General features: G+C 39.3%; 1 protein-coding gene across 23 annotated transcripts in view; it reads left to right on the forward strand.

Moving 5' to 3' along the window:
• rbfox3a (RNA binding fox-1 homolog 3a) overlaps positions 1-25,886 on the forward strand; it is a 1,527,015-nt gene that overhangs the window by 1,437,129 nt on the left and 64,000 nt on the right. For all 23 annotated transcript variants that reach the window (XM_072558494.1, XM_072558496.1, XM_072558499.1 and 20 more), the window contains 2 exons: positions 14,559-14,619; positions 20,019-20,072. In XM_072558494.1, the coding sequence (XP_072414595.1) occupies positions 14,559-14,619; positions 20,019-20,072 (115 nt within the window). The remainder of the gene's footprint in view (positions 1-14,558; positions 14,620-20,018; positions 20,073-25,886) is intronic.

Below are 25,886 nucleotides of genomic sequence, written 5' to 3' on the forward strand. Positions count from 1 at the left end.
ATCAGTAGGAACTCGGAGAAAGTTCTCCACTGGATGGAGTCATATCCAGCACAAAGAAAGTGGTTGTGATTGTTGGAGGTCAGACATCTCGGTCACTACAAGAGTTCCTTCAAAAGGTCAGGAATGGAGACATCTGCTGATGAGTACGCAACTTTCACCACCATTTGTGACTCCTTAGATACCAAAGCAGTCAGGGTTGAGCTACAGCAAGACCTGGAAAATATGCATGCTTGGGCTAACAAATGGCAAGTAACATTCACACCACACAACTGTGAGGCAATGACCAACTTCAACATTTAGTGGCATTGCTGAATCCCTCATTATCAACAAGTTGGGGTTAGTATTGTCTGGAAACTGAATGGGACTAGTCACCAAAATTCTGTGGTTACAAGAGAAGGTTGGAGGCTGGGAATCCTGCAGTGGGTAACTCCCCTCCTGACTCCCCAAAGCCAGTTTACAGGGCACAAGTCAGGAATGTAATGGAATACTCCCCACCTGCTGGGATGGGTGCAGCTCTAACACTCAAGAAACTTGACACCATCCAGGTCAAAGCAGCCTGCTTGACTGGCACATCATTGACAAACATTCAAACCCTCTACCACCAAAACTCAACAGCAGCAGTATGTACCAATTATAAGATGTACTGTAGAAGTTTGCCATCGCTCCTTCGGTAGCACCTTCTAAACCCACGACTACTACCATCTTGAAAAGCAAGGGCAGCAGATAAGTGAGAACACCACCATCTGCAAGTTCCCCTACACCTGACCCCTAACCCTCTCACCCTCCCTCCCCACCCCATCCTAACTTGTAAATACAATGCTGTTCCTTCAGTGTCACTGGATCAAAGTTCTGACGCACCCTCTGCAGCAGCATTGTCGGTATACCAGATGGGCTGCAACAGTTTAAAAAGGCAGTTCATCACATATTTTCAAGGGCAATAATTGGTATTCCAGCTAGTATTCTCCTGAATGAATAAAAAAAAATGTTACAACTGCTGATTTGAGAGCTGCTGTTTTTGTTGGCATGAATACTCGTGCAGATGGGAACTGCTAAGTACTTGTAAAACCTCAGAGAGAACAAGTAAATTAAATCATCATAGTTGCTTCAAAGTATTAGAATTGGATAGCTTAAAATGCATAAAAGTGGATAACTCCCCAGGACCTGATCAGGTGTACCCTAGAACTCTGTTGGAAGCTAGGGAAGTGATTGCAGGGTCCCTTGCTGAGATAGTTGTATTATTGACAGCCACAAGTGAGGTGTTGGAAGACTGGAGGTTGGCTAACATTGTGCTACTATTTAAGAAAGGTTGTAAGGAGGGTTTGAGCTTATAGGTAGGGGCTGAATAGGCTGGGGCTATTTTCCCTGGACCTTTTAGAGGTTTATAAAAATCAAATGGGGCATGAGTAGGGTAAACAGACAAGGTCTTTTCCCTGGGATGGGGGAGTCCAAAACTGAGGGCATAGGATTAATGTGAGAGGGGTAAAGTTTAAAAGGGACCTAAGGAGCAACGTTTTCATGCAAATGGTGGAATGAGCTGCCATAGGAAGTGGTGGAGGTTGGTATACTTACAACATTTAAAAGGCATCTGAATGGTTTTATGAATAGGAAGGGTTTAAGGGGATATGGGTCAAATGCTGGCATATGGGACTAAATTTATCTAGGATATCTGATCAGCATGAATGAGTTGGACTGAGGGGTCTGTTTTCATGATGTACATCTCTATAACTCTCTGGAGATGGACATACGAAGTTGAAAAGTATTAATACTGTTCACTATATGTACGAAACAATCTGTTCACCATCACAAGAAAATAATTGCAACTTCTAATACTTTTCAAGTACTGTCATCACAATTCTCCATTTTCAAGCTGTCTCTCCTTTGCTCTTTAAAACTGGAATGCCAAAGATTTTGCAAATATTTCCATTTCATTCAATGTGATCCCAATATGTTGTAGCTTGTTCAACTCTGAGCATGGTTAGCACAGCAGATGCAATAGTTTGTATTGTACAGTAATGACTACAAATGCCTGCTTTAGTACGTTTCAATAATCTTGGAAACAGTAAAATTTGCTTCTAATAGACGAGGTCTTCTGATTTTCACAATAGCACAGCAGGCTTTCAGTTTGTTCTGAGAAGTGATTCTGATCCGATGCTAAGTGCCTAAAACACTGTGCCTGGGTTCTTGCAGTCCATTATCACTGACCCATACTATTTCTGAATCACTTACCTGTTTCTACTTCCATCTCTTTTTATTTATGAAGTTCACCACACGCTCATATAGATCATTTCATAGCTTCTTATTCATGGTAAGCATGTTATAAGCAAAAGCACTTAGTTTAATATAGCTGGCAGTTAATGCTTTGAAGTTAAATTATTTGTTGATTGCATTTAGATCTTTGCACTGGAAATCTTTATGTTTGAAAATGCATAAGGGGACATAATATTTTTTTAAATTCCATATTTCTTATCAAAAAGAGTTCTGGATTGTCATTTTTCTCCAACTGTGAAAGTATGAAATATGAATAGAATTTTCATGTGGAAGCTTTTTCTGTGACCAAAATTATCAAAATAAGTGATATTAGCTTTCCTATTTCCTTAATAGTTTGTCGAGGTGAATAAATTCTACAGGTATAAAGTAGCTCTAATAATATCTTCTTCAGATGGATCCTAGATACATGGTTTATGTTTTACTGAATAATAGAATATCTGTACCATTGTCACAGGTCAGGTCATTATGGAAGGTAATTAAATCATAGCAATTCTAGCATATAACCCTGGCCACAACAATGTATCTAGTACCTGTTCCATGTCAGATACCACAAATGCTCAGGTGGGAAAGGTCTTCTCTCATTTTTTATCAGGGTCTAGTCACCCTTAGATCTGTATCTGAGAGACAGAGAGCACGGTGGAGAGCTCCTACCACAATATGGAAGGGTACCCAGAGGAAAAGGATTATTTCTTCTCAGGTGATCACCAAAGTACCTTCTTATCACCTTTTTACAAGTGGTTCATCTTCACAAGGTGGTTTGAACACATGAATTAGGAGCAGAAGAATGTCGTGCGACTCTTCCAGCCTGTTGTGCTATTCTGTAAGATTGTGACTGTTCAGTTTGTGTTTCAAATTCCATTTTTTCATCTTCTCCAATACTCTTTGATTCCTTTACTGATAAGCATCTGTCTCTGTCTTCCTAAGACAGTGTTACAAAGTTGCTCAACCCAAAGGCATTAAAAAAACTTCTCCTCGTCTGTCCTGAAATGGAGACACCCTAATTTGAAAGCAGTGTCCCCCAGCTCTGGATGCACCCACAAGAGCAACTATCCTTTCCACATTGACCTGATCAGGATTTTATACACTTCAATCAAGCCACCCTTCACTCTGCTAAACTCCATTGTAAACAAGCCCAGTATTTCCAATTTTTCCTCATAAGACAGTCTGCTTTGTATTGCCTTCAATACATTAACACCTTTCCTTAAGAAATAAAAACTGCTCATAGAATTTGAGACATCTACTCTCCAATGCCCTAGTTAAAAAGGTCACTATAGGGCTGCTCTCTCATTAGAGAAAGATGGGCATGGATGAGTTGGACTGAAGGGCCTATTTTCATGCTATACACCTCTATGACAGGGTCACCATGCCTCAGATATGAGAGAGGATAAGGAGGAGAATCCTCCATGGTAATTTCAGCTGGGGTGGGAGCAGAACCCACACTGTTAGCATCACTCTGCATTGCAGACCAGCCATTCAGCCAACTGAACAAATTGAACCCCTACCAGTGCCCTGTAAGGCCGAGGCATAATATCTTCACATGTGTGTTAATATTTTTCTTATAATAAAGGATATCATTCCATTAGTTTATAAAAGTATTTGCTGTATCTGTATGCAAACTTTTTCTGACTCGAGCAATAGAAAACCTTGATCCCTCTGCATCTTTTAGAATTCTGTAGTTGTTCTCCGATAAGGTTTTGTTCTATTCTTCCAATAAAAGTGACCAATTCTATATTTTTTCACTTTATATTCAAACTGTCAGATGTTTGCCCATTCACTCAGTCTATCTATACTGGTCTGGAACCTCATTAGGCCCTCTTCACAACATACTTTCTGACCTGTGTTATGTCATCTGCAAATGCAACTGTCCTGCCTTTCTAATCTCATCAAAGTTGTTGATGTAAACTGGAAAAAAGCTGTATCCCCAACACAAACTTCAGTGGAACTCCATTCGTCACATCCTGCCAATCATATAAAGATCTCAGTTTTCTGCTTGCTAGCTAATCTTCCATCAATGCAAATGTATAAATCCAAATCCACGTGTTTCTACTTTACACAACAACCTTTGATGTGATACCTTGTCAAATGCCTGCTGGAAATCCACAGCATATCTACAAGCCCCTCCTTATCCAGACCACATGTTATTTCTGAAAGCAATTACTTAATTTCTCTGTCACAAAGTTAAAAATCCAACAACACCAGGTTATAGTCCAACAGGTTTATTTGGAGTAACTAAACAGGATCATAAGATACAGAATTTATAGCAAAAGATCACAGTGTCATGCAGTGGAAATGATATATTGAACAAACGATCTTATGGTCCTGGTTCACAACTACCTGATGAAGGAGCAGCATTCCATGAGCCAGTGCTTCCAAATAAACTTGTTGGACAATAACTTAGTGTGTGTGATTTTTAACTTTGCCCACCTCAGTCAAACATCGACTCCTCCACATCGTCTCTGTCACAAAACCATGCTGACTTTTTCTGATTACTTTGAACTTTTTCTAAGTTGCCAAAGATAGTTTCTTTAATGATTGATTCTAACACCTTTCCCAAGAAAGAATTCAAGCTAAAGAGTCTATAGTTTCCTGATTTCTCTTTCCTTCCCTTCCTGAAGAGACAGGTTACATTTGCTACTTTGCAGTCTGATGGAATATTTCCAGAATTCAGTGAATTTTGGGAAATTAACACAAGTGCACCTATTTTAGGACCCTAAGAGGAAGTCTTTGAGGATGTTGATGCTTGTCAGTCTGCAACACTACCAGTTTACCCAGTTCCAATTCCCTGGTGATTGTAATTTCACCATTTTCTTCTCTTCTTTCCATGTCCTGATTTATACCCTTTCCTGGAACTTTTTTGGTGTATCCTCTACAGTGATATGGGAGCCAAATGTTTGGTCGTTTCAACAACCATTTCCTCATAATCTAATGCTAACACCCTTTCTTCACCCTCGAGAGGACTAACACTTGCTTTATTACTCTTTTATTTGTTCGGGCCTTGTAGAAATTCTTGATTTCTGAAGTAAAAATTAGAACTAATGAGGAAAAACTGATATGTGAGATATTGCTTGCTGTGTGGGACAACCTAAAATTAGAAGTCATAAGTTCATGATAGCGACTAATAAATCTGTTAAGGGATTCAATTGAAATGTCATTGACCAAAGCACAGTTAGAATGTGGAACATGGAATATGAACACATTGAGGCAACCAAGGTAGATGTATATGGAGAAGCCAATTAAGTACATGAGGGTAGAAAAGTAGAACGTTATATTGGTAGGGTCAAAATAAGTAAGGTGGGAGGATGTTCATGCGGAACACAAGCATTGGCAGAGATCAGTTGGGCAAAATCACTCCCCTAAGTTCTGTGAATTCTGACCTGAACATGCCTCTCAGAGAGAGAGATTTCTGCGCCTTCTGCCAATTGAAGAAAACAAAAGTGTGGCTGTAAAAAGTCCAGGGCAAAACCACAAACTTTTCCAATCCATTGATGGGAATAATTGGATTTTCTTGAATGTAGGTTGTGGAATTTCCTTCCAAGGTCATCAAGAACAACAGTATGGAGATTACAAAGTCAGAGTTAGGAATTTTTGATTCATACTGCTGTATGTCACCCCAACTTGCTGAAGCAACAAGTTGCCTAGCTATGAGGCTAAGATTGAAGAAAACATTGTCAGTCTCTTTTCTCTCAGACAGTCTCCAGTCAAAAGGTTCAGTACTACTGGGGAAACAATATAATCCCTTCTATGGCAATTAATGATGAAACAAATGGGATCTACAGTAGGGCTACCATTTCTTTCCTTTATCCCTACCTCTGGTCTAGCATCCTAGCATAGAATATAAGCGAGTGGCATACTGAATGCTTACAGGATTGGTAGACCAAATTAAGCAGTTGTAAACTCATTTTTATCATTGTTGACTAATGGATTTTTCTTGCAATTATCTCTTGTCCTTGTTTTTACAGTCTTTGCAATTTATCAATGGATCAGCTTATTCATTGATTTATGAAAATTTTATGAGACTGTTAACTGAATATGTTTATTTGGCAGATATAATGGTCCAGACAAATATCATTTTGAATCTTGAAAATGTCTGAAATCAAAGAAAGAATGATGAGAAATAAAGTTTTGCAGTTACTAGATCGAAGGAATAGGAGTTACATCTTGGGAGGTACTGCATTTGTTTAAACACAACAGTCAGACCGAGACTATCACAGATAGAAGGCTGATCATGATACTGAATACCCGATGGTATACAAGATGTGAATGGCATGTTTCAAGAGTACATGGTACTGAGAGTTAGGATACAATAGGTAGTTTTGTTGTTCTTTGCATTTTGAGAGAATTAATAGTCTTTGTCGTTTTTGAAAATATATTGTCTGTACTCAGTGCTGTTCATTACGCAATTTAAAGTAAATAAATTGTTTGTTACAGGCTTAATCTCAAACTATGATCTAATATCTTCCAACAAACCAGAATACAATGGGATGTTTTCTTTATTTGCCCCTTGGACATTGGAAATGAGCAGATAAAGGCACAGTTTGGTTCATAAGAAATGGGAAGTATTTCATACAGGAATGACGAATGACAGTACATTTAAGGACAAATTCTGCTATTTGGTCCTCATGTCGTGAACTTTGGCTTGATATTTTAATTAGAGTTATCGTCATTTATCAAGTCATAGGGATCTACAGCACAGAAAAATGCACTCTTCAGCCAATTGCATGCATGCCAGCACTTGGCCCATAGCTTCTTAAAAGATAGGAGGCGTTTCTGCCTCTACCACCTTAGTAACAGTGAGTTCCAGATTCCCACCACCCTCTGGGTGAAAAGGATTTCCCTCACATCTCCTTTAATTCTTCTGCCCCTCACCATAAATCTATGCCACCCAGTCACTGATCCCTCAGTCATGGAGTAATGTTTCTTCCTGTCTACCATATCGATGCCCCTCATAATTGTATACATTTCAGTCATGTCTTCTGTCAGTCCCTTCTGCAGCAAGAAAAACCCTTGAGTCTGTCCAATCTCTCTTCATAACAGAAACTGTCCAGCCCAGGCAACATGCTCTTCTTCAATGCTATCATATGCTATTTACTGCACTAAAGGTGGCCACTTGGCCCATTAAGTCCCATGCTAGCTCTCTGTAGAGCAAGCCAATTGGTCCTAAATACCCTGTCCTATCACCATAACACTGCGTATTTATTACCTTCAACTGCCCATTCCTTTTCCCATGATTGTGTCATGACCATAATTGTGTTTCATTAAAAAAAAAGCCTGTTACTAGTTTCAACTGGTACTCCTTTCAACTGGAACAGAAATGAGACAGTCAAGAGAACTCCTATACTACAGGAATGTACAGATCCACATGTTTTTATCGCGGATTTAGTAAAGGGAGGTCATGCCTGACAAACCTGTTGGAATTTTTTGAAGAGGTAACAAGTAGGTTAGACCAGGGGAACCCAGTGGATGTGGTCTATCTGGACTTTCAAAAGGCCTTTGATAAGGTGCCACACGGGAGACTGCTGAGCAAGGTGAGGGCCCATGGTGTTCGAGGTGAGCTGCTGGGATGGATTGAGGATTGGCTATCTAACAGAAGGCAGAGAGTTGGGATAAAAGGTTCTTTTTCAGAATGGCAGCCGGTGACGAGCGGTGTCCCGCAGGGTTCGGTGCTGGGGCCACAGCTGTTCGCATTATATATTAATGATTTGGATGAGGGAACCGGGGGCATTCTACCGAAGTTTGCCGATGATACAAAGTTAGGTAGACAGGCAGGTAGTACTGAGGAAGTGGGGAGGCTACAGAAGGATCTAGACAGGTTGGGAGAGTGGTCCAGGAAATGGCTGATGGAATTTAACGTGAGCAAGTGCGAGGTCTTGCACTTTGGCAAAAAGAATATAGGAATGGACTACTTTCTAAATGGTGAGAAACTTAATAAAGCCAAAGCACAAAGGGATCTGGGAGTGCTAGTCGAGGATTCTCTAAAGGTAAACATGTAGGTTGAGTCTGTGATTAAGAAAGCGAATGCAATGTTGTCTCTTATCTCAAGAGGGTTGGAATATAAAAGCAGAGATGTACTACTAAGACTTTATAAAGCTCTGGTTAGGCCCCATTTGGAGTACTGTGTCCAGTTTTGGTCCCCACACCTCAGGAAGGACATACTGGCACTGGAACGTGTCCAGCGGAGATTCACACGGATGATCCCTGGAATGACAGGTCTAGCATATGAGGAACGGCTGAGGATACTGGGATTGTATTCGTTGGAGTTTAGAAGATTAAGGGGAGATCTAATAGAGACGTACAAAATAATACATGGCTTTGAAAAGGTGGATGCTAGAAAATTGTTTCTGTTAGGCGAGGAGACTAGGACCCGTGGACACAGCCTTAGAATTAGAGGGGGTCATTTCAGAACGGAAATGCGGAGACATTTCTTCAGCCAGAGAGTGGTGGGCCTGTGGAATTCATTGCCACGGAGTGCAGTGGAAGCCGGGACGCTAAATGTCTTCAAGGCCGAGATTGATAGGTTCTTGTTGTCTAGAGGAATTAAGGGCTACGGGGAGAACGCTGGCAAGTGGAGCTGAAATGCGCATCAGCCATGATTGAATGGCGGAGTGGACTCGATGGGCCGAATGGCCTTACTTCCACTCCTATGTCTTATGGTCTTATGGTCTTATGGTTTATTGAGGAGCTAAAACACTGGCATCTACATGATTATGTGGAAAATTTCCCAGATGTGTCCTGTACACACAGGAGAAACGCCTCATCTCAGCCTATTACCAACCATCAGTTCACTGTCAAGTAATGGAAGAGGGATAATAACAATACTCTTAAGCAGATGAATTTTGTGAGAACCTGCTTACTGACGTTCAGTTTGTGTTCTGCCAGGGCCACTCAGGGGTGAGGTAAAAGTGAACACCCTCAACACTAAGACCACAAATTGCATGGTCAACTAGTGCGGCATGAAGGCCTAGCACTAGGAAAACTAGAGTCAATGAGAATCAGGAAGAAAAAATCTCTACTGGTTGGACATGCCTTGGACAAAAGAAAATGGCTATGATTGGTGATCAGTCATCTCAGTCTGGGATGTATCTGCAGGAGTTCCTCAGGATAGTGTCCTAAGCTCAGCCATCTTCAACAGCTTCATCAATGACCTTCCGACCATCACAAGGTCAGAAATAGGAACGTTGGCTGATGATTACACAATGTTCACAATTCTTGAACTGTAGCAAGACCTGGACAATATTCAGAGCCAAGATTAGAATGGTGCTGGAAAAGTACAGCAGGTCAGGCACCACCTGAGGGGCAGGAAGATCGATACTGACTATGATCTCCTGCATCTGCAGTACCCACTTCTGCCTGGACAATATTCAGCCTCGGGCTGACAACTGGTAATACTTGTGCCACACAAGTGCCAGGTAATGACCATCTCCAATAGGAGAGAATTTAACTATTTGTGTCTCGACATTCAATTGCATTACCTTCACTGAATCCTCCACTATCAACATTCTGGGATGTTACCATTGACCTGAAACATAAATACTATAGTTACTAGGAATCCTGCAGCATGTATCTCACCACCTGATTCCCCAAAACGTGCCCACCAACTACAAGACACAAGTCAGGAATGTGATGGAACATTCACCACTTACCTGGATAGGTGCAGTTCCAACAACTCGAAGGTAAACACCCATGTCTGTCCAGGACAAAGCAGCCCACTGGATTAGCACCCCATTCACAAACATTTACTCTGTCCATCACTGATTGATCACCACCTATTGCAGCAAACACAGGAGCCCAGCACAAGGTTACATACATGCCAGCTTGAACCTAGCAACATTGAAATGGCTTGGAAATTGCACATTTTGTTGTGGAAAGATCATCCTATACTCTGTGAGAATTATCAGGAGAGGCAGAAAATCCTTCACGAAGTTAAGCTTTTTGCAAAGAAAGGCTGTGACAATCAGAAAATGGCTTCGCAACTTTCCACCCCTTCCTTCAACCCTCTGCAGTTTGTAGTTCCCGCACTCATCTGATAGCATTAGCATAACCAATCATACTAGCCTGCTTTGTCCTTCTAAACTAATCATTTTCTGCCCCACTGGTCCACTACTTTTACACTTAACCTATCACATTACATCACCACCGTCTTTAGCATTAGCTCATCTATCAGTGATTTACCTAGCCTATCACAGTATGCTACCATTATCTGTTACTGGCACCCTGTAATATGATCCTGTGCATGTATTACACCATTACATTAACTATATAACTACCAAACTAACTTCCGTATATTTCATAGTTTCAGTGCAATTCCAGACTGCAGCAAGTGACCTCTGCTAACCCAGACAATTAGCTGTTCAAATCAGAATTTGCCAGGTGTATGATAAGGTCTTTGCCAAAGCCAATTACTCCATCTCCTTCCCATGAATGCACTGAGGCAGGAAGTCTCCAGGGTTTCAGAGCTCCCTTCAGTTCTGAGCATCATCTCTTATTGCCTGGGACAATATCTCTGCACCATGTCTAAAACACTGGAGAGCAGACCAGGAGAGTGATGTGAGAGATTTTTTGGAAGAGCCTATTTGATCTGCGCTTCCCTTCAAACTTAGCTGCTGGAAATGGAGAAGCCTGAGGCCTGCCTTGTCTCAACAAAAGTCTCCTTCGGAGATCAATTACAGCTGCCTGAGATTTCTACCTAGGGGGATGAATGCTCCATAACGCACTGGTGTCATGCAAAATGGTCACACAGATGTTAGAAGTTGTTTTCGCCACTCTATTCAAGGTGTAGGTCCTCTGATACGTAGACCTCTACACTGATAATCTTTGGTTGCTTGGCCAGTAATGTTTTGAAAGCTGTATCTTAGAAGTCTACAGTCAGGGTATGAAAATGGGGTTGACCTCTAATGGTCTAAGTCCTGAATTGGATTCGTATTCAACACTTCTGCTTGTGCACTTGTGTTCCTCCATCAGTAAATCTTGCCCTCTATGTCACAAAGTGATGGTTTCTGAGCTGGTGTTTGTAATGTTAAGTAGAAATTAAAATGGATCTTCAATTATAAATTCTTCCTAGTTGACAGTTGGGGACCTACGATTTCATTGGAACAGATCAGGCAAATTAAAAATTGAAAAAGGAGTCAATTTAGGTTCACACGTAGCCTCCTTGCAGTTAGGTTCAGAAGAGATTAGAGGAGTTTCATTCACAGATCTTCAGATAATGAAGCATTTCCTGTCCTCACAGATTAAAAAGGCACAAGCTCTGGTTGGCAAGTGGGAAGTAGCATTTGTTTCATGCTAGTGCCAAGCAATGATCATCTTCGACAAGGAGTCTAAATAGCTCGTTTTTGCATTCCGTGGCAGCACTATTGCCAAGTCTCCCACCATCAAAGTCTTGGTGGTTGCTATTAATCAGAAACTCAGTTGGTCTAGTCACATGACAGGAGACACTCCTAAAATAGGTCAAAGGCTAAGAATTCAGTGGTGAGTGATTCTCCTCCTGAATTCACAAAACCTCTTTGCTACTTTAAGGTACAAGATGGGAGTACAACAGAGTATTCTGTGCTTGCCTGGATGAATGCAACTGAAACATTTGAGAATCTCAATGCCTTCCAGGAAAAAGTCAGTCAACTTGATCAGCACCTTAGCAGGCACTCTCAGTACCAATGCCTTCCAGCTTCACTGTGTTCTATGTATTAGAATGCACTGCAACAACTCCACAGTGTTTCTTCAATCATCCCTTCAAAATCTGTAAACTCTGTGCGTGGCACAGTGGCTCAGTGGTTAGCACTGCTGCCTCACACCACCAGAGACCTGGGTTCAATTCCCACCTCAGCCAACTGTCTGTGTGGAGTTTGCACATTCTCCCATGTTCGGCTTGGGTTTCCTCCCATAGTCCAAAAATGTGCAGGTTAGGTGAATTGGCCATGCTAAATTGCCCTTAGTGTTAGGTGCATTAGTCAGAGGGAAATAGGTTGCTCTTCGGAGGGTCGGTGTGGAGTTGTTGGGCCGAAGGGCCTGTTTCCACACTGTAAGTAATCTAATCCAATACCAAGAAAGACAATAACCACAGTCACATAGGAAACCACTACCTCCGCCTTCCACCTTAAGGAAGCACCATCTGGATTTGACTTATATCGTCATCTCTTTGTCACTGGATCAATGTCCTTGCACTTAGTGCAGGAAAATCTTCAACACATGGACCTCAAGGATATGATTTACTCTCATTTTCTCAAGGTAAACTAGAGATATGCAAAAAGACAGAATCAGCCACCAATGCCTATATCCTGCCTGAGGCTGATTTTTCTTTAAAGACGGACTCAACACAAAGGATCAATGGTGCATCACACTGGGACATCAATGAAGGGAATGGAAGACGAATATGGACAGAAATATTGTCGTGAAGAAGAGCAGAAGTGTTACTATTGAAACTTCAAACTGTAATTAATTTTATGCAATGTAATTACATTTTGATAGTTCAGAATAAATTGCGAAGAAGTATGAAGGATTGCATTTAGAGAGAGTAGGCCTTACTATCTTGCAATGAACCATGATGTGTTCAGTTGATGCATCTAAATGAACTTTACTAAGAATTTCCATTTGCAAAGGTGAGAATTGAGGTCATTAATAAAAAGCAGAAATGTGAATTTAAATGCATCATGTGTATGGATTGCAAAACTATATACTCAAATAGAAATCATCATCATTGTCATGCACTTAATAAAGAAGGCTTGCACAGAAACTGTTCATGGAAATGGTGTTTTTTGTGAATCAGCACATTTAAAATAGAAAATGTCTCATCTGCATTGTCCAGTCAATTGGACAGATGTTTGTCTCCACAATAATACAGAACAATGCTATATATTTTTTTCAGGGTTAAGCTATGGAAAATAATTGAAATTCATGTACACTCAAGATTGACTTTTGAGGAATGTTATTTTAATATTTTTGTTACAAAAGCCATTTATTGTGAATTGTGATGAAAAGTGTAGTCAAGAGTATATGTTAACGCATGTACCAGGACAATGTCAAATTGTTCTAACTAACACTTAGAGGATTTTTAGGAAAGTAGATGACAGTATTGTGGAACAAACTTTTCTGAACAGCATCCTGAAATGTATATAAACTAGTTAGCATTTTCTTTCACTCTCTTTCCGTTTAACTTGCTCATATGGTTTTATGTCTTGTTTGTCGCTATCACTCTCAGGTTTCCTTTCTTTGCCTTTTGCTTATTGGTATTAGGAGCAACCAGTGAGATGTGAATTCAAGCAGTTTTAATTTATTTCCAAGTGGGCATCGGTTCACAGCACAGGAAGATGTTGCAACACAAAACAACAGTCTGAGTTATGAGGGCAATAACTGATCATGGAACTTGGAAATATCATTTAGGTACAATGGAGAACACTCATTTGAGGTGGGATTGAAGTTTATTGCAAGGGAAACTGAGCTTGTCATTATATCTTTGTTACAAATCCATTCTTGGAACATTGCCTTGCAACATAATACTGTCCCGAGGACCTAAGTAAAGACCAAAACCTTTTCCTAGGTCTGTCTGTCACTTCTTGTCTGTGTAACAACTAAAATTACATGGGGTGAATTGCACTGTGTAATATCGGTTAATGAGTGAATTAACATGAAATTACTTTGCTGTTTTAACAGAAGCATGACTGCAATTACTTAAATGCTTCCTCTAAAATAGGACACAAGGCAATTATGGATACCTGGGAAGCTTGTAACTAATTCATGGGCTGAAACCACAGGATAAATCTCTAACAGTTCAACAAAAGTCGTCTGTAGATTATAGCTTGTAATGTACCTTGTGATTTTACATGATTATATATCATGGTTAACATACAATGTTTTAGTTTCAAAAGAGCTACTGCAACCTGTCAGTATTCCACAGAGTGCATGGAGTGCCTACAGCAAGATCCTGGGACTTACACAAGCTGGTGCACTCCTTTCTGAAACAATTAATACTGGATCATTATTTCATTTGACTGAATGTTCCTAGGTTGTATGGAAGAGCTGCCAGAGGAAGTAGTGGAGGCTGGTACAATTGCAACATTTAAGAGGCATTTGGATGGCAATATTAATAGGAAGGGTTTGGAGGGATATGGGCCGGGTGCTGGCAGGTGGGACTAGATTGGGTTGGGATATCTGGTCGGCATAAACGGGTTGGACCAAAGGGTCTGTTTCCATGCTGTACATCTCTATGACTCTATGACAACAGGTTATGCAATACAATAGAGCTCACTCCAAGAATATCTTATTAATTCCTGAATGTGATTTGTTTCATCATTTAATCACAGGTAAACAATGCAACAGCAAGAGTAATGACGAACAAAAAGACCCCCAATCAATACACAAATGGTAAGGTAATCAGCAGTCGCTGACTCAGTTTTTTCTATGGAGATTGTTTTTGTTATCAACAAATAAATTGTGACTTAAGAATTAATATTAAATAAACAGCCTCCTTGAAAGTAGACTTACTTAGGGCCATATTTCCCCTTTTGAGTTGAGCATGGTCTATGCATGGACATTTACTTTTGGGGTAATTGCAAAAAAGGTTTTATTGGACTGCTTTTGTATTATTGGCTTTAAAAAAAAATCAATAAACCACAATAGGAATATAGACACTTGACTCTGGTGTATGCAGAAGTTGCTTTGCTGGACAAACTTAGATAAAGCTGTGATGAGTAAGAGCTCCCTGTGTTGTGTCAAATTATACAAGCACATGAGTACGTGTACAAGAAAAATTACTGATCTGAGCAACAGAAGATTAGTTTCCACAAGGACAAAGTAATAGGTTTTCAACTTCAATTATAGTATTTTTAAACCTGCGGGAAGTAACTTGTAGCAGCAATTAAAACTGCTCTGTTCCAGATTTGATTCATTCTGACCAACATATTGCAGTGCTCAGTATCATCCAGTCCATGGAGCAATCCATCCAAGCACCTGCATAGATGGAGAAGATTAGCTTTTATAAATGACAGAAATATTGTCAGCAACTTTGTGCAATTAAATTAATTTTATTCAAACAAAAAAGAATGGCCCTCCAAAATTGTCCACAACTCCTAAGAAATTGTTAATGCCTTATAATTGCAACAGCAAAACCAACACCCATTCCAAATTTGAGTTGGGAGGTCCAACTTCTTTTCTACTTAATGATAAATAATAGAAAAAATGTCATTGTGTGTCGAGTTTTGAAATATATTTTTTGTTATAGCTTTTGCAGATAAGCATTTACAGTGAATTTTGCTGTCACTATTGACTAACAAATCTTTGAATTGAGTAACATGTTTGAATTTGCACAGAAGGTGCTTTCTGCTGGCGCTACAGCGTGAGATTGATGTCTACATTGGCAATGTTGCTGCTCCATAATACTAAGGGGTTTGAACCCCTACTTTTACTCCTGCTGCAGCCTGTTATTAGCATGGGTATATTTCCGACTCCTGGAGTTGAATGGACCAGGTTTAATTCGCAATCTAGACATCTCGAGAATCCAAGCATGCATTATGAAGTTTCACTGAAGCAAGTCATCTTGGCATTAGCCAAAATAAAATAAATGAAAAGGAGGCAGATTGAGTTTTAAAATGCCTCATGTTAAGGGATTCTTCCTCCAGCAATAATTCATAAACTGCAAATCAAACATCTGTCTCTCCTTAAACTTATTTTATTGTTTCTTCCCAATCTTCTTCATGAAAGGAAAACTTGTTTCCATTGCAATACTTGACAAATTGGAAATAAGACACTTTTAAACTTAATTTGTATTTTGTACCCATAAGCATAGCAGTTGTGCTCTGGGAAATATTTTCCAGATGCAACTGGAAATTGTCGATACTACAACATTGCAGACATCAACTCGTTTGAAATAAATACGTTATTCTACCACTAAGGAAATATAAAACCACACCAACCTTAACCCAGCAATATAACTAACGACTGCTGTTACTGGGAATCTGATCCAGTTGGTTGCAGAGCCCTCCTGCAAGAAGTGTTCTAGGGTTGATACCACCATGGTAATTCAGCAGAGCCTGGGATAGGGAACACTACATTTAGAAGAGCTTTGTTGGACTCGAAACATTAACTCTATTTCACTCTATGCAGATGCTACCAGACCTGCTGAGTTCCTGCAGTATTTTCTGCTTTTATTTCAGATTTCCAATAGCCAGTTTTCTTTTGTTGTTGTCATTGAAATTATTTAATTACTTTAAGCTCCTGGGTGAAGAAAATTAGTTGAGGCAAACTCCTGTTTGTGGTGGAGAGATCACTGGCAGAAATGTGTGTTCATGTCAGGTGAAGAGTAGGCTAGGCTGTGATGCCTTGCTTGTTCAAACAGCCTCACAACCTTCCTAGTCAATTGGTTTGCATGGATAATGATCCTTGGGAGAGATTACAAAGGTAGACCTCTACCTGTAGAAATATAGCTCAAGGAAAGAGAGAGATTATATAGACCAGGGTTACTTTTCTTGGAGCAGTAGAGATGGAGGGGGAATATGATTGTCATGTATAAATTATGAATGGCATAGAAGGGTAGACAGGAGGGAATGTTTTCTCTTTGTGGAGGGATCAGTGACTAGGCGACATAAATTTAAGGTATAGGGCAGGAGGTTGAGAGGGGATGTGAAGAATAACTTAGAGGGTGGTGGGTATATGGAACTGACTGCATGTAAGGGTGGTAGAGGTAGAAACCCTCAACATTTCAGTATTTAGCTGTGCATTTGCAATGCTAAGACACACAAGGTTATAGACCAAGTGATGGAAATTGGGATTAGAATATTTAGATTTTTGACCAGCACAGACCTTTTTTTCAAGCTGTAGACCTTTGTGACTTTATGACTCTAAAGTTGTGGAATAGCAAGAGAATGCATTAAGTATTTGTATATCAATATGGTATAGTGTAATGTTAGGATCCAAACATTATACTTAACTGATTGGTAAAATAGGCAGAAGTGAGGACTTTAGATGCTGGAAACCAGAGTCTAGATTAGAGTGGTGCTGGAAAAGCACAGCAGGTCAGGCAGCATCCGAGGCAGCAAAAGCCCTTCATCAGGAATGGTTGGCAAAATAGACCAATTGTCCAGTTTTTCTTTGTAATATTGTAAAGGTAAATATTCTGCCATTGGATATTAAAAATTAACTTCTACAATTGCAGAGGAAGATGTTTGAAGTATATTGAACAGATTCAGCTACAATAAATGAGGAAAGATATTTGAATATTTTGAATAGTTTGAAGTATTTAAATCCTATATCTGGACTGTCCAGACTGTATTAAGTGAAGTTCAAGGAGGGACAATGCTTCCTGAACAGTGGGAGTTCTCACCTCTGTAACCACTAGACCCATACTTAAAACACTTTGTCCTCCAACCACACCACCATACTATCAAGAAAAATTTGGATTTGGTAATGTCTGCAGCTACCAGTGCTAGTTGATGTCATGGAGATCTTTGAACAGGAGAATTTGAAAATACCCACTGGACATTTTTCTCCTCAGGTTATTTGTTTATAAGTGCTGTGAAATAAACCAATCTTTTTAAAAAAATGTTTGTCAAATAAAGCCAATTCAGGAAAGTAACTCGAGATTTGCTGCCTGCTCCAATTTAGATCCACTAAACTTTTACAAATCAAACAATTTGCTGTTATGTCCACCTTAGTCTTACCAGACCATAGGGGCTGCTCTCTCATTAGAGAGAAGTGACTGGTGGTGGTTTAACCTGAGAGCCACCAGACCTCAAGCAAGGAAAGAAGGTGAGAAAGAGAGTTGTTCATGGTAACCTTAAACCTGTGATGGGAATTGAACTCATGCTGTCAGCATCGCATTCTCTGTAAACCAACAATCCAGCCAACTGAGCTAAACCGATTCCCAATTTGGAAATAGGATGTCAATGATTAAATATCAAATTTTCAATAACTTTTCTGATGTTGAAGATTACATCTACCTTTTGTTTGTTTTGTTGTCATAAACTAGTAGGAAGAAGAATTTATATTGATGGAACATCATGAAGACAATACTTTTGTAATAATGTGACTTGAATTGCAGTGCAGGAAGAAACAGTCAATTTGACCTCGAACCTTAGTCTCCTTATTTTGATCATGACTGAATTAATTTTGCAATGACAGGAAATGGTGCTGTTGACAGCAGCGTGGTGTTTTTGGTAGATTATTAACCAATAACCTACCTTAAGTGGATTTGATTTTAAATTAAACTAAGCAATAACTGCAATCTAAAACAAAATGTTTCGCTCAAATTTTCCTCTGTCAATATATGGACAAAGGCAAGCTTAGAATTGACAATAAAAACATGAAAGTCAGTTTATTTCTTTCAATAGTTAGGATTTGGACATCAAATCAAATAATTACAATCAAAAGCGGTTGTCTGGTTAGCTATCCACTGAGCTACCGTGCCGCCAAAACAGTAATAAACTGTTTCAAATTGTAGTTTAAAATAAAATGTTTTAATGTATTTAAACATTGTAAGCAACAGTGGTCACTCATTTGTTTCCCATTATGAGGCGAAGTTTCTTTTTTCAATTCAAATCTCGATACAATCATGTGTGGATGTTATAGTGCATACCATTGTATCCAATGTGGGAGTTGGAAATCATCTGTAAATTAACAATTTCATTAAAATATCACACAGAGGAATTGAACCCAGTACGCCAGCTGGTGCATGAAAAATAGTGCGCAGAGGAACTTTAACACACGTTAGAAATTGTGACTGTTTGCACTTTATTTCACCAGTGAGTTCACGTTATGAAAGATTTTTCTTGTAAGTGCAACTAACTGTGTGATTACTGGGAATTATTTTAAAATGATTGTTTTAATTGGTCAAATTTAGTTTCCAATGAGAATAATGGCTGCACTCTGAGTCTACATTTTTCAGGAATATCAGTCTAGATTTTCTAATCCATATTATTAACATCAATTGAAGAATACACAAAAAGAAAAATTGGGGATTTTTTTTTGTGGTTAATTTAAATAATGATTTGGAGGTGCCAATGTTGGACTGGGGTGTATAAAGTTAAAAATCACACAACACCAAGTTATAGTCCAATAGATTTAATTGGAAGCACTAGCTTTCAGAGCACTGCTCCTTCATCAGGTGTTTGTGCACAACGACCTGATAAAGGAACAGAGCTCCTGAAAGCTAGTGCTTCCAAATAAACTTGTTGGATTATAACCTGGTGTTGTGTGATTTTTAAAATGTTTAAATAAGATTTTCTTTTGTTAACTAAAAGCTGTGTACTTTTGTTTACTCTCTGACACTGTTGGAATGGAGAAGAAAGAAGATTTACTCTATTAAATTTATGAAGGATGGATGTATAGTAATGCTGTTGGATCAGATTGACAGCGTGTAAATATGGAGGAACTGGAGGGAACAAACTGGCAAAAAACCATATATCAAGCACTGAAATAAATTTGTGATTTTGTCAGCTCTTAAATAACTATGTTTGTCCACGTGTGTCAAACAAATAACTGTTTTTATGCCAAGCGATCTTCCTGTATTTGTTTGCATTCTTTTATCTTGTCAATAGGGACTCCTGTTAAACTAACCTTTCTGGCTACATTGATGATTCTGCATGAATAATGTATTCTAGTAAATAAATACAAGTGTGAATTTAAAGTCGTGCTGTAATTACCAATCCTCTGTGTATGAAAGTGACTCTTAAACTGCAAGTGAAAATGAGTGCAAAGCTCTGAAGTTGGCTATGATGAATGTAGTTTGCTGTTGCAAAGCTGTTTCACATCAGACCTGTCTCTTCTTTCAGGCTGGAAATTAAATCCAGTCGTCGGAGCTGTCTATGGCCCAGAGTTTTATGCAGGTAAATAATTTTACAAGTCAGAAAATAAGTGAAAGCAATAAAGAAACCTGTGGGATAGCAGTATGAAAAGGAGAAACAGAATGATTGAAATGAAAGCAGGTGACGGAAAGAGCTCATTTTTCATTTTTATTTCCTTTTCCTGATGCTGTACCAAATCATCTTTAATGGATACTGCCTTCATTTCAAAGCAAGGCAGTCTGTCGGCTCACTTGATTAATTTACCACAAATCTTTTTCTCTCCCCTAACCATAGTACTGCAGTTTGCCAAGTCTAAACGTTACCATATGTTTTCTATTCCCCAGAGACGCAGTAAATAGCCGTCTTTGCCTGGCCACATTCCTTGGATATATTCACAAATAATTATCGAAGGATTTAATATACTTTCAAAAGGAATAAACTGGATAGACAGTAATTAATCACTGTTTATCAACAGGCTCTCTATACTGGAGTTTAGTGCTATCAGTCACTGTAAATCCAGTACTGATGACAGGCAAGTCTCCCTCCATTCATCCCCAGGCTTAGTTTTATTATAGTCAAATCTGCTTCACCACAATGACAAATGGAGCCGTAACCTGTTTAAAGAGACTCTATCCCTTTTCTGTTACCCTGCACAGTCCAATTTTCTACCCAATATTTTACATAAATATCATCATGTTTTGCTGACTGAGGCCTTCTCACAGTTAGAAATTGATTTAAAAACTCTTGAGTGCAGCTTTTAAACCTGCTGCAACCAGCATCCAATGATCTGCTTGTCGATTTCCAGACAGTTTCATGAATTCAAAATGAAGCAGCGAGTGATCACAGCTTACTTGGGGTTCTATGAAACCAGGACTATCAGAGAGCAGATCACTGCAGTAATTTTTTTTAAAATTACATTTAACCCATATCCAGCTGTGTGGAAAAAATGGATTAAAGGATAGTGTTGTCTCTTTTTGAACCATTTTTCGACAATCTTGTGATAACTCCTTCCAAAACTTAACAAGAAAATCATTTTAAAATCAAGTAAGTGGACTCAATAAGAGATTATTGCTTTCTTTTGCAATAGGCACCCAGTACAGAAGGTAAAAGTCATTAAGAAATTGTTCTAATTTTAAAGCCACAGTGCCCTGTACTTGTTTGTTTTTATGTGACATGTCAATAACAGAAAATCTCTCTGTCAAAACATTCCATTTAAACTGCCATCATTGTGAGGAAATTCCATTTTTCAACTGTCAATTTTACAAGTTTTTAATTTATGTACTCTTCTTACTGACTTCCATAATCTGAAACAATTTAGTGATTTACTGTTAGCCAAAACTCAGGTGAAGGATAAGGAAGAGGGGTGCGCAATTTCTTCTCAAAATGTATTTCCACTTTTAATTCCCCTGTCTTTTAAGTCTCTGAGTATACTTCTTCAAAGGCATATGAATGTGAATCACAGCCATATAAATGAATTCTTCTTCTGCAAAAAACAAATATTCAAACAGGTGGATTTTCTTAACTGCCACCCAGGGCCACTAAATCTTTTCAATCAGAAACTCAGGGTAAGAGATGCTCTGCTTGATATGTGTGTGGCAAAATCATGAACGTGCTCCTGAAATTTCCTCTGATCAGCATTTCTTCGAAATCATAAAAACCTTTAATGGGTACAAGAAGTATCTACTTGTATTTAACACCAATCACTCCCATTAAGAACTTAATATTCTGGAGCTTACGTAAAGAGATTTCTTCTCACCACTTTTCTCTGCTCACCTTTTCTGAAGATATTGTCTCCACTAAGCTGAAACACAATTTGGGTTTTGACTGATCCTGCCTTTGTCTTAACTGGTATCAAGTCCAGTTGCTCTATCACCCTCTACTTGCTGATCGACATTCGCTCCTAGGCAAATAGTGTATTGAATTTAAATTCCCCATCATTGTTTTGAAATGTCTTCATGGGCTCACTTACCCCCAAGAACGCAATCTTTGTCATCACCTTCAGCACTACAACCCTTTTGAGATATCTGTGCTCAGTTAATTCTAGTTTCTTAAGGTATTCCAAGTTTAATTGCTGCACCATTAGTGGCCATGCCTTCAGTTACCCAGGTCCTGGGGTCTGGAATTCCCCCCTTAAATCCCTCTGCCTCTCTACTCTGCTTTTCTCCTTCAAGGCACTCCTTAAAATTTGACCAAGCTTTTGGTCATCCTGACTTATTATCTCCTTATGTGGCCCTGTGTGTTTTTTTAAACAATGCTCCTATTCTGCACTTTGTGCCATTGCATTACATTAAAGGTGCTTAGATGCTGCCAGCAGAGGAGTGTTTGCAGAATAACGAGCAGATATTAAAATCAGAGATGCTAAAATGGTCAGAAATCGTGCTAAATATCCTTTTTTAATTAAGCCTTTCTGGCCAGTCTTTTCAGTTACCTTCTGTCCTGAAGATATATGTTACTTCCTGGGATAAGGGTACTCTGCTGTAATATTCTCTTGTGATGATGGTGCTCCTTTAACAAGGTATGTGATCCTTGGTTGTTTTTTTCAGAGGGATCATAAATGCAGAGTTGCTGAGAAGTCTAGGTTTGAAGGGTTTTAGGGCCAATTTGATTATAGCTAACAGATACTGCCTTCAGAAAAAGGCTTTCAAGTTTAAAACAACTTGTACAATAAAAGGGGAGTGGCCAGTTCTCAAGCTCAGCTTTTCTCTGGTTTGGTTTGGTTTTAGCAATCCGTAAGTTATGAAGCTGCTGGACCCAAAGAAGCAGGTCCATGCTGATCTTTCCCCTTTCTAACATCTCTCCTGTAAAAACCAGTGTTGCATTTTACCTTTTTTTTTGCCAAAAGGTGTTTATGGGGATTGTGCACGTATTTGAAACAGCATCATTATGTTGAGATAATCTGTTGGGTTTTCAGATATGTTAAGTTACTCTGTATTCTGTTCTTTGTTGTTTGTATTTCATTCAGTAATGTTGCAAATAAATCCTGCAAATAAACTCAGTAGTTGGGCCAGCTACATCGCTCCTGGAATATCCTGCTTGAAAAAATGAGCAAAGTTAAGGTCCAGGCTACATTCTTGAAATGCTTTGAGGGGGTCTGGTCTGGTCCATAACACCCTCCAGTACCTTACACAATGAAACAGTACTCAGATTGAAACCTTGACAGTAAGTGACATGTAGGTTGTTCATCCCTAAGGTCAGATGAACTGAACTCAATAATTCAAAAGAGATTACTTGCTAACAATCAAGAACTGTGATGAATTTCCCATTCTTGACCCAGGAGGAGTGAGGATTACATGATCTCCAATAAGTTCCGAGACAACATACCCATTAATTATGAGGTCTTCGGCACAGTCCTTGCCTCTGAACCAGGATGTTCAGGTTCAAAAAGTATCTACCTTTTTTTTGGAAAGCATGGGCAATTTGTCTGAGGGCACAGCTCCTTCAAACTTTTTTGCAAGTTATCTTAAGGAGATAGATGTGCATATTGACCCTTGATTGGAATAACTAATAAGTACTGTTTGCCTTTGTAACCAAGCCTTTGCAGATATGCAGTGTTCAGCTGTGCAGTCACTGAAGTTGCTAAACCATCAGGGAATTTGCATTGTTGAAAGATTAACAAAATATTTGGAGCAATGATTTACATGCAGTATATTCTCAGTTAGTCAATTAGCCCAGCCTACACATGATAAGTTAAAAGTGCTTTGCAGAGCATGTCTTTCTGTTATACCGATGTCAGCCATTTTACATAGAATAATACCTGATCAAATGTGTGACTGATTTGGAGAGAAGATGATTAATCCGCTGTTTAATCTTCTGTTGATTAGCATTTTAATTGAATAATCAGTAGAGCTGTGATAGCTCATTCACTCCTTATTGGTTGCAGTGATGTAATTGTGATTGAGAGCGTTACCTTCCAAACCATTTCTACGCTGGATATAGCTAATCCAAACTGTGAATGAAAATGTCTTCAGCAATAAGTCCTCAACAATACAATATTGTATAGGGTAGAAATGCACTGCCAATCTAGTAAGGAGACAAATCGCATTGTTTGGCATCTGCCCAGATAATTCAGCTACACTGACTAATACAGCCTCAGTTACGCACACTCAGATGTACAAGCTGAAAGTGCTCCTTTTCCTGGTTTCTCCAAAGCAGAAAGCACCACTGTACATTTGGATCCGCATGTATTCCATGCATGCTCGTGCACACACAAGTGTTTTGAGTACCTATGTCAGTCAAAATGCCCAGTGCTTGTCATTCACATCCTGACAGTATATTTATCTATCAAGATGTCAGTTTATGCTTGATGGGAATGTAATCCCTATTTGAAGTGAACAACATGACATTCCATTGTCAAGATATGTATTGCATTTTGAGTTGTTAGCTCCTCACTTTAGGCTAGAACTGGATAATGTCACATCTGGATCACTGCTACAGGAGACATGGGGAATGCATAGTGGTTTTGTTTCTGGAGTCCTGGGTTCAAGTCCCACCTGCTCCCATCTCTGCACAGGTTGTTTATAAAGTGCCTCCATAAAGCCAGGTTAATGCTTTGGGGATGTAGGTTAAAATTCTATCAAGGCAAATGGTGAAATTTGAATTCAAAATTTTTTTCAAATTTGCAATTAAAAGTGAGTCTAATGGTGACCGTAAACCCATTGTGAATTGTTGTATAAACCCTTTAGGTATGAGCTCCTTTTAAGGAAGGAAAAATCTGCCCTCTACATATGGTTTGGTCGACATATGGATCCACACATAGTAAAGTGGTTGACTCTTAAGTGCCCTCTGAAGTTGCCTAGGAAACTATCAAACTGATGTCCCTTCAGTATTGCTGGATCAAAATTCTGGAACTCCTATCCAAACAGCTCTGTGGATGCATTCAACTCCCATGGACTGTAGCAGTTAAGGTGGCACCACCATCTTCTCAAGGTCAATTGGGGATGGATAATAAATACTGGCCCAGCCAGTAATACCCAAACACTGTCAATAAATAAAAGAAAGTATTGTTTGGTCTGCTTTGATTTTGGCTCTGCATTGAAATTTTCAGGGGACATTTGGACTCCTATGATTGGTGTAAACATCTTCAAATAACAAGAGTATTGAGCATTACAATCATGGGCATCTGCTTCTCTCAGCTTTTGTTTTTCCAGAGATGCCCAATTCGCTCATGCTGCATGTCAACAGTGATGTTTCTGTCCCAAGAGGAAAGCTGTACTACTCTTTACATTTGATTATGCCAAGTTTATGCTGTTTGCACAAGGCATCATAAGGAGTAAAACAGCCACCCATCCACACTTATAAAGCAAATAATGGCCAGAGGCAGTGAGTTCTTCACCAGTTGGATGTTTTCACCCCCTCAGGCTGTAGTGGGAGATCTAGTGTAGATGTGGTAGCCAGTATACTGATGAGAAGTTGGCATACTGGTTTTCCTGTGAGCGTATGTGACAATCAGCCTTATTCCTGAGGGAACTGAGAAGCGAGTTGTAGTACTGAACCAGGGACTGCCAAAGGCAAACTACCCATTGCCACAGGGCAAGCAAATGCCAGAAATGGGTCTGTCGTAATGTTTGCACACCACAATAAGACATGCCAACTTACTGAAACCACAAAGCCAAGCAATGCCAGTGCTGGAGGAGACAGGCAGGTATCACTCCCATGTCTGTTTTTAAGTTAATTCACAGGATGTAGGCATTGCTGCATTTACTGCGCAGAGGGTAGATAAGAGTTAACCACATTGCTGTGGGTCAGACTAGGTAAGGATGGCAATTTTCTTCTCTAAAGGACATTAGTGAACCACTTGTGTTTTACAATAATTGACATGGCTGCTATTAGAATAGCTGTTATTGAATTCAAACTCCA

This window comes from Chiloscyllium punctatum, chromosome 39, assembly GCF_047496795.1.
Source record: "Chiloscyllium punctatum isolate Juve2018m chromosome 39, sChiPun1.3, whole genome shotgun sequence".
NCBI lineage: Eukaryota > Metazoa > Chordata > Chondrichthyes > Orectolobiformes > Hemiscylliidae > Chiloscyllium > Chiloscyllium punctatum.